The sequence below is a fragment of the Pinus tabuliformis genome, chromosome 3_2 (genome assembly GCF_031772625.1).
Source record: "Pinus tabuliformis cultivar Carrire ecotype Pingquan chromosome 3_2, CPIR1, whole genome shotgun sequence".
Lineage (NCBI taxonomy): Eukaryota > Viridiplantae > Streptophyta > Pinopsida > Pinales > Pinaceae > Pinus > Pinus tabuliformis.
In genome coordinates this window covers 745,110,907-745,123,675 of record NC_142302.1, presented here as the reverse complement: position 1 = coordinate 745,123,675, position 12,769 = coordinate 745,110,907, and the positions used below count along the sequence as shown (strand labels likewise).

The following is a 12,769-nucleotide window of genomic DNA, read 5'->3' as shown; positions in this document are numbered from 1 at the left end:
ATGGGAAAAATTATTATCTCCCTCATGATATGTTATGATAATATTGGTAGAAACATGAAAGCATTAATTGTTTAGAAAATGAGAGGCATAAAAAAATTAATGAGACCATAAAAAAGTGGTCAAAATAGTAAATATATATATTCTTATTGATGAATAAAAAGTTTCTTTTCCACTAATTTTTTTTATTATAAATGTTTCATGAATGATGAAAAATACAAGTAAATAATGCACAAATACTCAAAATGAAATATAAACTTTAATATTATAAAACATAAATTAAAATGACATGCTTTTACTTCCAAAAATGATAGGATTTTCACTTTTAAATCCATGGCTTACTTGAAATGAATAGTCAATTTAAGATATAACACTATCATGTAAAAACACAATAAATAATCATATTACTATACACCATTAGATTTGAAGTAGATTAAATTAGACGATATTAATGTGTAACTATATAACACTTAACACTACATGGGAAGGGTATTTATTGATTCCAGAAAAACTATTATACCTAATACTCCTTTGGGAAAGGAACATTAAGCATAGGGATTGGGTCCAGAGGAAACATCTGCCTTTGTTGACCTAGGGGTCCGGACCCAACTGCCCTAAGCCCTAGGTCAAATATTTTAAGTAAGGCGGTTTAGTTATTTTGAGGCGGTGAGAACAACAGGGTTGCTTTTGCTTTTGCTTTCTCGTTTCGGCGAAAATATGCTGAAAGTTGCAGACGTTTTCTGGGGACGGGGTCGGGCGTGGGCGGTGGGCCCACCCCCTGCACCATCATGCACGGAGATCTTGAGAGGCCAATGATGCATGTCTTTATATGATGACGTCATCATTCTCTTTCACCCGTTCACACTCCTTACCATCACCACCACCGCCGTGTGGCAACGGATGGTCGGTGGGGAACCGTTCTGAAGGCCGTGACACGGCAGAGGCATCCACGTCTGCCGAGGGACACGTGTCAGTTGCGCAAAACGCCGGGGAGGCCGGACCTGGTGCCGAGGCCCGAGCCTGATGTCTAAATGAAGAGGCAGATCGTATTGATTGTACTGAGGGGCGCGAGAGACAGCGTTCCATCGCTGTCGTTTGGAAGATACTGGGAGAGGTGTAGTCAGTTCTCCAGTTCTGTGTATTTGGAGGCTTGCCAACGGATAGGAGCCCGAAATTGGGCAGTTCAGAGTCAGATTTGGAGGCGTTTTAGGTAGATTTCTTTGTATTTTGTGGCTGTATTATATGCTGTGTGGTTTGTGGTTGGGATTCGAACACTGATTTGCTGAGTGCCAACTTTGAGATCTCAGTTTGATTTTGGGGATTTGTGAATGGGGGGCCTTGCATTCCAACGGCACAACATTGTTATCTTTGATTCTATCCCGATGTATTTGTACTTGTGACAGACAGATCTCAGCCCTTGCAGCCCTTTTAGCCACTGGGGAGCAGCTCTGAGACGGACATGAATTTTGGTCTCGTTTTTCCCTGAGGATTTGTTTTTCTATAATGGTGGAATTGGGAAGGCAGAGAGGTTAGAAGTTTGGGGAGTTGAAAAAGCATGAATGCCCAAGCCCATGTGGCAGGGTTGAGGAGGTTATCTGCCAGGGCTAACAAGGTCCACAATCCTACCAAAACAGGGCCTCTTCACAAGGGACTGGATTCCTTCTCTGTTTTTGCAGGGAAGGCTATTCAGCATCTGAAGACCAAGCACAAAGTCCCCATTGAGAAAGGCCTGTCAGATGAAGAATTCGTGAGAATTGAAGCTGCTTTTGGATTCACTTTTCCTCCAGATTTAAGGGCTGTTTTGCAGCAGGGTGTTCCTGCGGGAGTCGGGTTTCCTGATTGGAGGTCGGGTGGGTCTCAGCAACTGCGCATGAGACTCAACCTGCCCATTGCTGGGATTTCGTATGAGGTGGCTCAGGGTCGATTCTGGTGCAAGCACTGGGGTCAAAGGCCCCGGGACACAGAAAACGCAGCTGAAATTGCGAGGGCCAACTTGAAAAAGGTGCCTCTCTTGGTTCCCTTGTATGGCCATTGCTATATTCCCTCGTCTCCCGATCTTGCAGGCAATCCTGTGTTTTTTGTTTATAAGAGCGATGTGTTTTGCTGTGGGTTTGACCTGGGTGATTTCTTTGAGAGAGAGGCTTTCGGTCTCCATGAGCCCTTGGATTTCTCAGAGAGTTTCAGACATGCCCATGATGGCTTGAGGAGGGATAGGTCGGTGGGTTTTCACAGGAGGAGAGCCAGTGGGGCTGAATTTGAGCAGATTTCTGCCAAATTGGAGGACGACAAATCCAGCAGGAACATTGAGGCATGGGGTAGAAATCTGGATTCCTTAGCTAAATGCTGTGATGTTGTTTACACCAACAAGAGTTTTTCAGAGTGGCCCAGGAGGAGCATCTCTGTGTCTGACAGGCACTCGTTCCTTGGTAGTAGCGGTTACAATTCTCCCAAATTTAAATGCAATGTCCAGTTCCAGGGCAAGATTCTTTCTGACAAGTTACTCGCCAATTTAGCAGCTGTGCCCTCTCCTTGGCCCTCGAAGTCTCCAAGGTGGATAGAATTTTGGAGTGATTTGGCCGAAAAGAGGTCCAATTCTTCTTCCCACATCTCATCTCCTGAACAATTCTTTTCTTACTCCAAAACAGAGGCTCATTTTGATTTAGATTTAGATTCAGCCAATGAAGGGGAATGCAATAATGGCGGTTGTGATTCTAATTTCTGCATGCCGAGATGGTTGATGGACTACTTAGAGGAGCTGGCAACTCTGCTCAGAAATGGCGGTTGGAAGGAACAAGATATAAATGACATGATTCAGGCCTCGTCCTCTCCTTCCTCGGACACTGAAGAGATATATTTGGACAGTCAGACAATTTTAGAAGGGCTGTTACTGAAAGCGGATTTGATGTCAAATTCTCTGAGAAAAGCAGGATGGAGTTCGCAGGATATTGCAGAGATTTTCAACATCGATTATCCCACTAAAAAGCCCGCCAAGAAAATCTCGCCAGAACTCGCTGAAAGAATTGGGAAACTTGCAGAATATGTTGCCCAAGCATGACTACTGCTATATTTATCCAGCTTCCACCAGAGAGCTTGTGTCTGTGTATGAATTATTTATTTCAGGCATTTCTTTACAGTTGGTAAACTTCTAAAGAATCAAATTGTTTCCTCTGTCAATACATTTTCATCTTGGTCATAAATTTGAGTTGAATTATTGAAACCCACTGGAAAATACAAGGGGATTAATAGTCTTATATGTGGTTTTCAGTGAAATGAGCCTTAAAAGGTGTTACAGGCTGCAATGCTGCTTTTCTATGTCCTCCTTTGTTTTATATATTGAGGCTTTTGTTTTTTTGTGGAAATAACTTTATCTTGGGAGTTTAAAGAACTGGTGTTTTCGTTTCAAAGGAAGGTTTGGCGATTCCCATGTCTTCTGCTCATATTTTTTTTTGTCTTTGAAAGGGACATATCCAAAGAATGAGCTGAAAATGACAATGCCTTTTTTAGCTGGTTTGTACAATATGTTAGAAGCATCTCTTTCTTTCCTGTACTATATGCACGCCTAATGGTATTTAGGCCTATATGACCTTTTCCTATTGCCACGCTATTTTACAGCAAAACAGTGTACTAGAATTAATGGAAAAGTTTTTGCTTTCTGGTTTTCTCTGGATTAATGGTAAAATTTCAAGTGTTTTTTTTTATCAAAGCTAATAATACAGTTTTGCAAAATAAATAAAATAATTAAAATGGTGCATATTGTAAATATGCTGCATCAGCAAAACAGTATGTCAAAGTTAAAACAGACATATGGTGAAAAAACAGAATGTTAATTAAATTTCTTCCTAGGAAGTTTCTCTTAAATCTTTTTGGTTGACCATCCTGGGAAGTTTCTCTTAAATCTCTGTCTAAACATGGTTTTTGTTGTATGGTCAATCTGACAGTGTCATAATTTCTAATTTTTCACTTGTGTTTAAGTCTAAAATTACTTGTTAGAATTAATTAGGTTAATCTAATCTTTATATGCAAAGTCCACAATTACGTGATAAAAATAATTTAGATTTAAAAATAATTAAGGTTAATCTAAAGATTAATCAATTAAAAGTTAGTCCAATTTTATAGGCAAAGTCTACACTTGAGTTAATTCGGAAAAAAATAATAGTATCAAGATTAATAAAAATAATTCAGATTAATCTAGAAATTAATCAATCAAAATGATAGCATCATTAACATGGTCAATTTCAATCTCTCACATTCTCTAAAGAATAAATATAACATGAATAATTTAAATAACAAGATATTTATATTTTTCAAAATAGAAATAACCATGTTTAATTAAGAAATTAATGAATATAGTATTAGCATTGTCAATCTCAATCACCTAAAGGTATTCATTAAAGTAACCATGGTTAATCGAGAAATTGATAAATACAAAATGAATAATGTTAATATTGTCAATCTCAACCAAGGGTATTAGTAAATAATTGAATATATAATTTATTTACATTTCCAAATCAAGTTAACATAATCCCCGATCGGGGTGTGTAGGGCAATGGGAGCTAGAGGGAATGAGGGAAGGAACATAATCCCCGATCGGGGTGTGTAGGGCAATGGGAGCTAGAGGGAATGAGGGAAGGACAGGTGGAAGGAGGGCGGATAGCCAGCAAATGGAGACGAAAAATAAGAGATGACTAGGATAGTCGGAAATTGTAAGGATATGACGGAAGACATTAAATGGAGGGGAAGTGGGTGCCTCGACCGAGGATTTCACATGAAGGAAGGCGAGGAGGACATGGAAAAGCGGCAAGTGGAGGGAGCTTTGGTAATGAGAATAGGTAGGTGGGTGAGAAGTTGGGAAAGAAAACGTGGCAAGGCAACTAGGGGAATGCATGCAGCGGGCTGAGGGAGAATGAGCGAATGGAGAAGCTGGCGAATGCCGAGGGAAGGGGTGCGACGATCAACAACTGGAATTCGTTAGCAGCAACTAGTATGTAATCGAAGCTCCCCTCTGCATCGATATGGTAACAATGTCATGTAATTGGAGGAGAGTTTGGAAAATAAGGAGAGAGGTGTTGAATGAAATAGGAAAATGTTGGTTCTGTGTTAAGAAAAGAATGTCTGGTCTCTTAACAGTGGAAAGAAATGAAAAATTCTGTGAATTCAAGTATAATTCCTTGTTAATATTGCATGGGTTTGACTTGATAGTATTCCTGGAAGGGTGGGGAGGGGGGAAATGAGCCCTGTGAGGGCCCTAGATGGTCCTGGTCAAAATAAGACTATCTGATTTCTTGTCTGAGTATAATTGGATGGGATTCGTGGATGGGTGGGAGGGGGAATATGAGACTTGTGAGAGGCCTGGAAGGAAGCCAGAACCTAGGGTGAAAATAAGGATGCCTGTCATTAGGAATCGCTGTAGAATTGAGCCGAAAAAAGGCTTTGAGATCTCTGCGAGCTTTCGGGGGAGCTATTGCCTCCTGGAATAGGGAGGGGAGAGAGTAAGGAACCAGAATTGGCAAAAAAAATCTTGGTGAGGATAGTCTGGCATTGGGTGGGATACTCACACCACTGGGACAGGAAAAAGGTCAAGTGGGTTAGGGAAGGGACAATTCCAGACCAAAAGGGCTTTGCAAGGTCAGAGGAAGAGAAATTAGTGAGGGCACTAGTTAGTGATGGCATTCTAAGGACGCTGCAACCTCGAAAAGCTAAGGGGGTCCGTCCCTGAGGTGGAATGGTTTAAAAAACTCAGCTCCCCTGAAGTCAGTATGATAACCCCTAGCTTGCTAGATCATAAGATAGGAGGGAGACACCTGGGGAGAACTCGGGGAATGGGAATCGAGGGTGGCGGGGGGGATAGAGCTGAGGCGAGAGGCAATAACTGAGTGGTTGCAATCTAGGGGCGATTGGATCGCTGAGAAGAAAACCGAAAGCGATAATGTTGAAACTTAGATAAAAACGGAATGACAGATTAAAATTATTACTGGTTCTAATGATTTATTACTGGTTCACATTACAGGTAATATTAATTTTGGTGCTCTCCAGTCTTTGAAGCTCTGGCAACCGAAACAGGTAAGGCTGCAGGAGTGTAGGGATCGTAAGAAATGGAAGCAAGAAAAGATGGTAAAAGGAGGAGGGCAACAAGGACGAAAAGTTGGCAGAAGAGCAGAATAGAAGACATACCAGAAAATGAAGGGCTCGAAGGCATCAACGAGCAAACCACAGAGAAAAAGGGGAAGAAGAACAAGAGAGGAGAGAATGTAGAATTTAATGCATGCCTACCATGTAGGAACCCCAACAAAAGTAATGGCAATAATAGCATCATGAGAAGCAGAGTTAAATGCCAATGTGGAAAATGAAGAAATCCCAATAGCAGATTGGGAGCCAATAATTAATGACCCGGGCCATACTCGAGGTTGCCAAACACTATTCAGACAGACCATACATCAACACTGGGTAATGAAAAACATTTTGGCCAAGGCAATGATAACTTATAAGGACAAAGAAGAGCTAGAGGGGAATAGACAAGAGGAACCAAGCGTAAACTATATCCAGAAGGAAATCTAGTTACTGCAAGTGTAGCAATATCACCAAAACCTCTGCTTAAAGATAATGGAAAAGCAGATCCAGACACTGTTGCAGAGTGAAGAGCCCAGGTCGAGTGCGAAAGACCCGATTCCAGTAGAATCATTAGATCATTGAAGCAGAAAGACAGACAATTAAATTTTGTTATTATGTCGAATAACATTTACTTTAGAAACATTAAATATATGGTAGATATAGCAGCAAACATAGCCTGGATGATAAGAATCAAACTGCTTAAATTTTGGACAACTTTTGATGCTGATCGGTGGCCAACAGAGTCGATTTTCTTCAGGTAGGTTGAGGTCACCAAACATATTTTGATAGACATATTTTACTACCTGCTTATAGGAAATTAATAGAAAAGGGAAATACTACCGAACTTACACAAAAAAAATTAAGTTAACATAAATAACGTGTCAAGAATTAAGTTAATAAATACAAAGTGAATAGTATTAATATTGTCAATTTCAACTAAGAGTATTTGTAAAGAATTGAATATATAATCTATTTACATTTAAAAATTAAGCTAACTTAAATAAGGTGTCAAAATTAAGTTCACTGACTTTTTAATTAATTCAAAATTAATTAGGTTAATATAATTTTTATGATGATGGTTAAAGTTTACAATGAGATATTAAGAATATTCAAGTTTAATCAATAAAAATGGATGATAGTAACATTTTCAATCTCAACCATTAAAATGGATGGTATTAACATTGTCAATCTCAACCATTTAGACTATGTATGAAAAATTGAATTCGACATGAATTTATAATTAATTTAATTGAATTTTAATTATAATAAATTTATATTTTCAAAATAGAAATAAATAAAGTTAATCAAAAAATTAATAAATAAAAATTAAATAATATTAATATTGTCAGTCTCAACCATTCAAATTATTTGTGAAGAATTAATATAACAAAAATTAACACAACTTTTTAAAAACTCAAATGCTCATTTTTAGCTTTAAATACTTAAATAACAATATGTGTGTTTTCAATGTCTGGTTAGTTTTTTTGGTCTTTCTCAAAATTGTGTTTTGATATAGGTATATGTGTTTTTATACATTTCTATTTACAAAATGTATTTTTATACATTTCTATTCAAAATTGTGTTTTGATATAGGTATATGTGTTTTTATACATTTCTATTTACAAAATGTGTTTTTATACATTTCTATTTACGAAAGGTTAGAGTTAAACAAAATATTGATAACTTTAAGACTCTAAATTTATGTTACGAATCTTATTTTCTTTTAAGTAATCCAATAACAAATATTTTTTTATCTATATAATCCTCGTTTAACGAAATACAAAATACCAAATCCAAAAAACATAAATTAATAAACCATTTAATATTATTTTAATAATAACAAATATTTAATATTTATAATAATAATAAAATATTTAATATTTATAATAATTTAAATAATAAAAAATATATCTTTTTAAAATTGATTATAGATAATATTAACATAAAGGTTATTTGAATCTATTTAAATTTAAAAATAGACCATCGATCACTCAAATTATCTCTGAAAAATTAAATCAACATAAGTCTAATAATTTAAATAATAAAAAGACATTATTTAAAAAAAATTAAGAAATACATATTTTTAAAATGATTAAATTCATAATACAATGAAATAGGTTAAGAGCTAAGTTAAATAATAATGTTGGTGATCCCTTTGTTCGTGAGGAATATTGTTTTTGGTAATTGATTAAAATGAAAAAAATTGTGATATATTATATTTATTGAGTGGAATAGAGTTTTTTTTAGAATTATATAAAATTATTTTTCAGAGTGAAAATCAGCATATTTTATTATAATATAAAATTATTATATTAATATAATTATATTAAAATATTAATGTGATCGATAGAGTTGAGGGTTTAATTTGTAATTACTATTAATAAAGATATAACAAAAACTATTGGAACAAAAATATTATTATTAATTATTACAACAAAATATTATTGTTAATTTTGATTTTACTTAACTTATAAGGATCTCAGGTCATGATAAAACGAAAGTGTTGAAAAGTTTCTATCCTTTACAACCAAGATATAAGGACGTTTTTTCTAAAATTAGGTGTGCTTTGAAAATCTCTAGGAAATTGGTGGACGAGGGAGCCTTTATTTGTAACTACCATCGAAGGTTTTTTATTTCAACTTAAGGTGGATGGGGACCTGTTGACTTTTTTTAATTTTTTTAATTGACAATATAGAATTATTCACAAGGGCATGTGTTGAGCATATGCTTTGTCTTAATGTTTATCAACCGCTCTAGTGTGTTACAAAGTTTGTTACGTTGCATTGATTTTTAATAACTTTAAAAAATAGTAGTGTGTTAGGAAGTTTGTTAGGTTGCATTGACTTTTAATAAATTAAAAAAAAAAAAAAGATTCCTGGGGCTCTTTTCCCACCAATTTCCTAGGTATTTGAGATTATTACAATTCTAATAATTCATATCCTAATTAGATGGGGAAATTAATATATAAACAAATTTTATTTAGCAAAATGGTCCATTTTACAATAAGATGTGTATTTTATTTTTATTTTTATTTTTAAATTAGATTCATGCCACATGGCTTCTCGCCCACCAATTTCCTAGGGATTTGAGATTATTCCAATTCTAATAAGTTCATATTCTTATTAGATGGGGAAATTAATATATGAACAAATTTTATTTAGCAAAATGGTCAATTTTACAATAATACGTGTAATTTTCATTTTTCAAAGTTAAAGTTGACCCATAACTTTCTTATACATGGTTAATCAAGTAAATGTGTACATTGGTAAGACATTCTTCATGTTGCAATAGTTTTTTTTTGTTAGTTTTTTGTTATATTTATGAAGTCTTTGGCTATATGAACCACATTAATATTTATAATGTGGTTGTACTAGTTATTAACTATTGCAAAAAAAATATTATTATTAACTTTGATTTTACTTAAAGCTTAAGAATCCGAGGTCATGATAAAAAACAAAAGTGTTGAAGAGATAAGAAAGTTTTTGTAAAATTATGTATGCTTTGAAAATCCCTAGGAAATCGGTGGAGAGCCACTTCACATTTAATTTTTTTAAATTTATTAAAAGTCAATGCAACCTAACAAACTCTTTAGTGTTGAAGAGTTTCTTTTATTTACAACCAAGATATAAGAAAGTTTTTGTAAAATTAGGTATGCTTTGAAATTCCCTACGAAATCGGTGGGGAGCCACTTGGCACGAATTTAAATTTTTAAATTTATTAAAAGTTAGTGCAATCTAACAAACTCTAAGTGTTAAAGAGTTTTTATTATTTATAACCAAGATAAGATAAAGTTTTTGTAAAATTAGGTATGCTTTGAAAATACCTAGGAAATCGGTGGGGAGCCACTTGGCACGAATTTAATTTTTTAAATTTATTAAAAACCAATGCAACCTAACAAACTCTATAACACATTACAGTGATTGATAAGCATTCAAAGGAAGCATATGTTGAGCATATTCCCTTGAGAAACAATCAGGTCGCCAATTAAAAAAACAAAAAAAAGTCAACAGATCTTCATCCACCTTATGAAATAGGAAGCCTTTGGCAATTATTTAATTTAATGTTATCAATTTTTTGTGGAAAGAAATTTGCTTTCCTTTGAGTATGAGGGTTAGAGTGAGGTTATTGATATCGCACAGGAATATTTACTTGTTTACAAAATTCGAAGCCATCACAACAATATTCATCAAAATATTATAACTCATCATGTCACTAGTGTGGAGATTTAAAAATAACAACTATTCCATTCAACCATCAGAAATAACTCTAATTCATAATTTAATAATATTATTATTTTATTATATAATATTAATAAATATTTTTTTAAAAATTCATAAAATAATAAAAATAATAATAACGAATGAGATCTGTTAAAATGAAAGTTCAATGATGCGCATGGTGATTCCCTCGGCTGTGAGAAATATTCCACTGATAACATAAATTTCTTATATGATTATCATGAATCTTTTCACTGTGGAAACATTGTTTTGGTAATGTAAATTTGCAATATAATTATGGTCTCCCCTTTGACCGGGAAAGTAGTTTCTTGATAATATGAAGAAATATTATTTTGGTAATATATTATAAATATGAATATGGTGAGTTTTTCCATGAAAAGTAAAGGTAACTTTTTTGACTGTCAAAATATTTCTCGGTAATATGAAGAATATTATCTAATTATGTTGTCTCTTTTGACTTAAAACAATCTTTCTTGATAATATTTTATCTTGATAATAATTTAATTAGATCCTATGTTTTTGTACCATTAAAAAAATTGTCTTCTTAATATTAAATTTGATATAATTCGGAAATACAATTATGATAATTCTCTTAAGTGTAAATATAATTTTTTACAGCGAAAAGGACTATTTGCTAATATAAATTTGAAACGTCAACATGGTGGTTTTTTAACTATAATTTTTTTGACTCCGTGATATAAATTTGATATATAATTATAAATAATTCCCTTGTCTTTGAATATAATTATTAAAACAATTTAATTATAATAAAATTATATTTTTAATATTACCTAAGATCCTTAAGGTTATGGATCCCACCTAATCGTTAATTTTAATATTATCTTGGTAATTGAAATAATGTTTTTAATGAGAATATAATTATTATCGAAAATGCAAGTGGCGCGGAAAATTACACCTGAAAAGGCAATTTAGTACTAAATGAAAATAGTTTTAATATTATCAAAGATCATTAAGATTATGGATCCCACCTAACCGTTGATATTTCCCAATGGCCGGGCCTCGAATATTGTCATGGTGATTGAAATTATGTTTTTGACAGTGGGAGATACTAAAAATAAATATGGATGTTTTGGTAATCGATATGTTTAGCATTTGATTTTGTGTTTTTTTTTGTTTGTTAGTGTCTTTTTCTCTATCCAATAAAATAGATATTAATTTTAATTTATAAAATTGAAGAGATTAATTGAGGGTAGAATTTTGTGAATATTTTATATTTGGAATAATTTAAAAATAATTTTAATTTAATTTATTTCATAAATAAAAAGATTATTAATGTTTAATTTAATATTTTTTTTTTCTATGTAAAGGCTATTCTATTAAGATTAAAAAGAGAAAAAATATTTACAAAGAGGTTTGAACCTCTGAGGGGGCCGTAGCCAGCCCTCTGTCAAAAAACCGTTGCAGATATCGTTGTTCCTTCTGTTTACAAAAATGGTAGTCATAACCTTAAAACCTAAACAGACCTATATAGACCCAAGACTAAACAGTACATTACGCTTCAGAGAGAGCTCCCATATTACTAAATACTGTCCTTTAACATCATTACAAAAAAGGAAAGCCAAAATAAAGTCCATGAGTGTGAACAACTTCCTGCTGGTGATATCAGGTACCATGCACACTGAGAATTACACACGAGATCCTGAAAACCAAAAACTGACATACTATCCTGAAGCTGAAGCCAAAGGTAATTAGACCTGCTTTGGCTCACCTGTAGCATTATCATTGACCTGGTCAGGGGAGCGCGCCCAGGTTACCATCACCTCATCTTCAGCTTCCATCAAGTTGCCATCTGGAGGAGGCACGAGGTGCAGAACACTTTCATATAGGCGCACTGGCTCACAAGCTATGATTTGCTCCTGAGGAGAGTCCAGCTGAGTGCAAGCATCTTCCTGATGACCCTCTTCGTGCACCGCAGCAGAAACCTTGAGGACAGCATCAGCCAAGCTACTCTGAGAAGCACTGGCATTCTGAGAAAGCGACTGTTCCTTGGAAGCTTCATCTAAGCTGGCGAGCTCATCTTCTTCCTCCGAGAAGATGACCGTGATTATGGCAGAGATGAGCGGTCTGTTGAGCCTGCTTTTGAATTTGAACCTGGATGTATGAAGAGAACTGTTTAGGGAGGGACCAGAATCATCTGAGGGCAGAGAGGAAGGCGAAGCAGTGGCTAACGGGGATATACGACGAGGTGCAGAGCTCCCACGCCCCCCCGGCCCTCCCCGGGACCCCGAATTGCTCCCGCGCCTGGGAATGCCCCGACGACGGGCCATAATCGAATATAACAGCAGAATGAAGAAACTCAAGGACTGAGGGTGAGGGAAAAGCAACTCACAGACTAATAGAACCCAAAATGAGAACCAGACTGTTATATGTAAGACCCAGACTCTAAGCTCACATAAGATAGACCC

At 34.8% G+C, this 12,769-nt stretch overlaps 1 protein-coding gene across 1 annotated transcript; it reads left to right on the top strand.

The window, feature by feature from the left end:
* The first annotated feature begins 1,042 nt into the window (after positions 1 to 1,042).
* On the top strand, positions 1,043 to 3,171 carry LOC149182740 (uncharacterized). Its single transcript, XM_089416936.1, has one exon. It carries the CDS (start codon positions 1,553 to 1,555, stop codon positions 3,050 to 3,052), a length of 1,500 nt encoding a protein of 499 aa, XP_089273062.1. The 5' UTR covers positions 1,043 to 1,552; the 3' UTR covers positions 3,053 to 3,171.
* The last annotated feature ends 9,598 nt before the right edge of the window (positions 3,172 to 12,769 follow it).

Coding starts and splice junctions, on each gene's coding strand:
- LOC149182740 (XM_089416936.1), top strand. CDS start 1,553: ATGAATGCCCAAGCCCATGTGGCAGGGTTGAGGAGGTTATCTGCCAGG.